This window comes from Olea europaea, unplaced genomic scaffold (genome assembly GCF_002742605.1).
Source record: "Olea europaea var. sylvestris unplaced genomic scaffold, O_europaea_v1 scaffold11039, whole genome shotgun sequence".
Classification (NCBI taxonomy): Eukaryota; Viridiplantae; Streptophyta; class Magnoliopsida; order Lamiales; family Oleaceae; genus Olea; species Olea europaea.
Window position 1 is genome coordinate 1 of NW_019228405.1, and position 3,893 is coordinate 3,893.

The 3,893-nt window shown below is 34.8% G+C and overlaps 1 protein-coding gene across 1 annotated transcript; it reads right to left on the reverse strand.

Annotated features, from left to right (window-relative positions):
* Positions 1-671: 671 nt before the first annotated feature.
* LOC111373273 (soluble starch synthase 3, chloroplastic/amyloplastic-like) lies at positions 672-3,459 on the reverse strand. Its single transcript, XM_022995779.1, has 4 exons — positions 2,452-3,459; positions 1,864-2,034; positions 1,573-1,701; positions 672-1,140 (listed from the first exon to the last, which is right to left on the reverse strand). The coding sequence occupies exons 1-4, from the start codon at positions 2,623-2,625 to the stop codon at positions 913-915; spliced, it is 702 nt and encodes a 233-aa protein (XP_022851547.1). The 5' UTR covers positions 2,626-3,459; the 3' UTR covers positions 672-912.
* Between the last annotated feature and the right edge of the window lie 434 nt (positions 3,460-3,893).

A 3,893-nucleotide genomic window follows, 5' to 3' on the forward strand; every position in this document is an offset into this window, starting at 1 on the left:
GAAAAATGTTATACATTATTCACTGTAAACTCGATATTTTTTAAAGTTCAACATTTATGCTAGTGAGTGACGTACGACATTTTCTAAAGTTCAGTGTACAAAACTCAATATTTTAAACTTTAGAGAGTAATCAAAGATATGGATCTAAATTCAGTGATCAAAACTTGACATTTTAAATTTCAGTGACCAATCGAAAACATGGCCTAAGTTCAGTGACCATTGGAACAATTAATTCTCTTTTCTTCCTAATTTCATTTCTTCCTTTCTTCTCAAAGTCAACCATTCTTCCGACCGTGTTTCTGTCTTCTTCAAGTCATCTTTCTGTTTCTTCCGGCCATTCCAACTGTGTTTTCTTCCAGTTGTATGTTTTAATTTTGTCTCCGACATGCCGCAGAGCCTCCAACACTCATCGGCGACGTGTCGGAGATGTACTGATGTCCAACATGTATTGGACACCGATAAGTCAATGGCGGCAGCGTTTCGATACTTCTCAGGTTTTTCTAAAAGAATGTTTGACCCAAAAGATGTAATTGATGTGGTACAACAAGGATGTCTTCCGTGTTAGACATTCCATAAGAAAACCTTATAGATTTTAACGTTCGGACTAAGCCTCCGTTTGACAAATTTATAAATGATTTATACAGAGGAATAATAGTGAGTCTCACGAAATGTGATTGAAATTAGTGTTTAGCTTTGATTGGACTTAAAAACTATATATAAATTTGTATTCATACAGAGGATAAAACATAAAGTAAATTTCGGTGACCACTTCTGAACATCATTCAGTCACTACATGAAACTTTGCTGCAAGTTGAGGTGGCTAACTGTGTTTTTAACCCTTCACGATTTAGTCACATGCACCAACCAACCACCACAGGCAAGAAGGGAGGGAAATTAATTTGATCACGACTATCATTCGGTCACACGAGGAAGAGAAGTAGAGAAAATAAAGAATACCTGTCCACTGCGTTCCAGGGTGTGCCAAATAGAATGTTTAATAAGGTGTATTCCCTTCTGGTGAGTTAAGCGGGTGATAATTCCTACCAAAGGCAAATCAGCCTTTTTCAACCCAAGTCTTTGCTGCAAAGCTTCCTTCGCGGCTCTTTTGCCTTCAACAACATTTTCTGAAGTGTAAGACAACTGTAATGATGAAACATATTTGAGTTAGATAAGGAAAATTAAATTCAGCAATTCAATCCTCAAACCCTAAGATTTAAAAAGAAATGAGAAAAGAAACTGTGGAGTGCACATATACGTTAAAGCAATGCTAGAATAAACGTAGTGCACGTTTGACACGCAATATTGGGTAGGCTAGAAAGTATAATAAACAATATTTTAGCTAAGTACTATCTAATCCTCTCTATCAAACATGACATTAAAATATTATGGTCAACAACCCATTCAATCTAAGGGAATAGAAACTGAAACACCATTCTCCCCACTTTAGACATCCAAACATCATACACAATTTTAGCAAGAAACTAAATTTTTTGAAAGTGATGCCACTCTCCCATGGGCAAAAATGGAAAGATGAATACAGATATAATTTGCAAGAGACTGCAATTTACTTACAGGAATGAACTTATCATTGTATGGGTCCCATATATCTTGGTCAATTCCATTTAGAATACCATGAAATTTGTAAAGGTGAGAAGCAATAACAGGATTTCCAGAAACCTCCTGTGAATAAGTGGGGGATACCTGCAGGCACAATATGCAGTTTTAGATACAGGAAATCAAATCTCTGCTTCAACATCATAAGAAATGCTGAGTCACCTAACAGAGAAATCTAGCTCAACTAATGCAACTAATAAACAAGGTCAAAATTATAGCAGTTTAGTGGGAAGACCTTTAAAAACTTACAGTTGTAGCCTTATCCGAGTACTGCATAGCTTTCCCAATCAAGCTTGCTCCAAATTCAAGGTTATGTATAGTGAAGACAACTCGAGCTTTATTGAGGCCATAATGTCTATAATGCTCCTTATACAGCCATGCAACTGGAGCACTAGACCAATCATGGCAATGAATTATATCCTGGTACGAGAAAAAGCAACAGTAGCTTGAAAATTTTTCAAGTATTATAAAAACAATTGGTAAACAGACATCTTGTAAGTTACAAATCTGCAAGATTTGCATTTATTTATTTTAGGGTGGAGTAGGAAAAAGGGTATGATAACATTAGCTTGAAAAAGTATTTCCCACAAAATTAGCTAGATGCTATAGACATATCTATATTAAGCAGAAAGATACAGCCTAACAGAAACAGAGAAGAAAATTTGAAAACAGTCAAACTCAAATAATCGACACTTTTCTTGTTGGGATACTAGCTCTACCCAGAATGCCACTAGAAAAACATTATTATCAAGAATTCAGATCTCTAATGTTGCAATGGAAATGAATCAAATAGATTGAAAATATCCAACTTTATCCTTGATGTGGCTTGGAGCTTACTGGATGGAATCCACTTTGCAGAAGAAACTCGAGAGATGCATGGCAAAAGAAACCAAATCTTTCCCCATCATTTCTTCGACCATATATGCAACCTGCCGAAAAGAATCTGGAATAGGCAAATACACAGCATAACTCGAGAGCACGAGAACAATAAACAAGTTCGTTCAGTACCATACACTAGTAACGCTAAATATTTTGCAGATTAAAAATCTTATTCAGCTTAAGAACAGTTCTAAGCAAGAGTTTAAGAATTAAGTATAATACACCAAGATCTGTTAAAATAATTAGATCTTCAAATAAAATGGATACAACTAACTATATGTGCAATTGCAGTAAGAATCGCCTAGTCAACTCAATAATCAGCAGCATAACCACAGTAAACAAATCACCATCTCCCAGCACTAAAGAAAAATTAAACGTGTGTTTAGCAAATATAACTTAAGCTAGTTAAAATACTCTTTATCCACATTTCATACGACCCACAACTTACTTCTCATTTAGGAAAAATCGCAATGGAGGTCCCAAACCTTTCATTTTGTTGTAGAATATATCTTAACCTTTCATTTTGGCAGCCACAATCCCAAAACTTTTACTTCCATTGCGGCTGGAGTCCATTTGACAGATTCCATCCACTTATCCGTTAGTCAATCCTTAAATTAAATGTTTGACTCAAATTAACAAATTAAATGAGGGGTAAAATGGTCCGTTTACATTATCTATGGTAAAAAGTTAAAAAAAATTAAATATAAACCCTTCTCATTGAGTCCTATAAATTCCCCTTCTTTTCTATCTCTAAAAACATTAAGAAAATCCCAAATTGTTGTCTGTTTCACCAAACGTCAAAAACCAAATTGGGTCTCTTTAAAATTTAAAACTCCATTCTGAGAAATTCAAGAAGATGCACACTCAAATAATCATGACAGAATATAGTAATTAGTCAAAATTCTCCCAATCTGTGCACTCCAAGAAAACAAGATTGAGTTGGTATTGAACCGTGGCCACTCCAATAGAAAGATTTATTTATTTATTTGTTATTATAATTATTTTTTTTAAAGAATAACCCAACACATATTTTCGTTCGAGCAATCTGAATCAAAGTTCAAACGACTAGAATTCAAATAATTCCCATTTCAGGATCCCTATCAAATTTCCTATCCACCTCAAAATTCCAACAAATTAAGAGAACCCATTTTCACGTTCTATCATAAAACTGGCCGCGTGTATACATTCGTAAATCATATTGAATACAACCTTCAATGCCCGAATAGAAGACCTCAAAACCAAACCAAATAGAGTACTTATTTACAAATGTGAGTTCATATACATTAAAGATCACTTGGGATTCTTTGCTGCTGCTACTCACTTTTCGTTCGGGGCTAGACCTTGAGACCTCAATTTCTTCCCCCATTTGATGCTTGATACATTTTTTTTTGAAACAGACA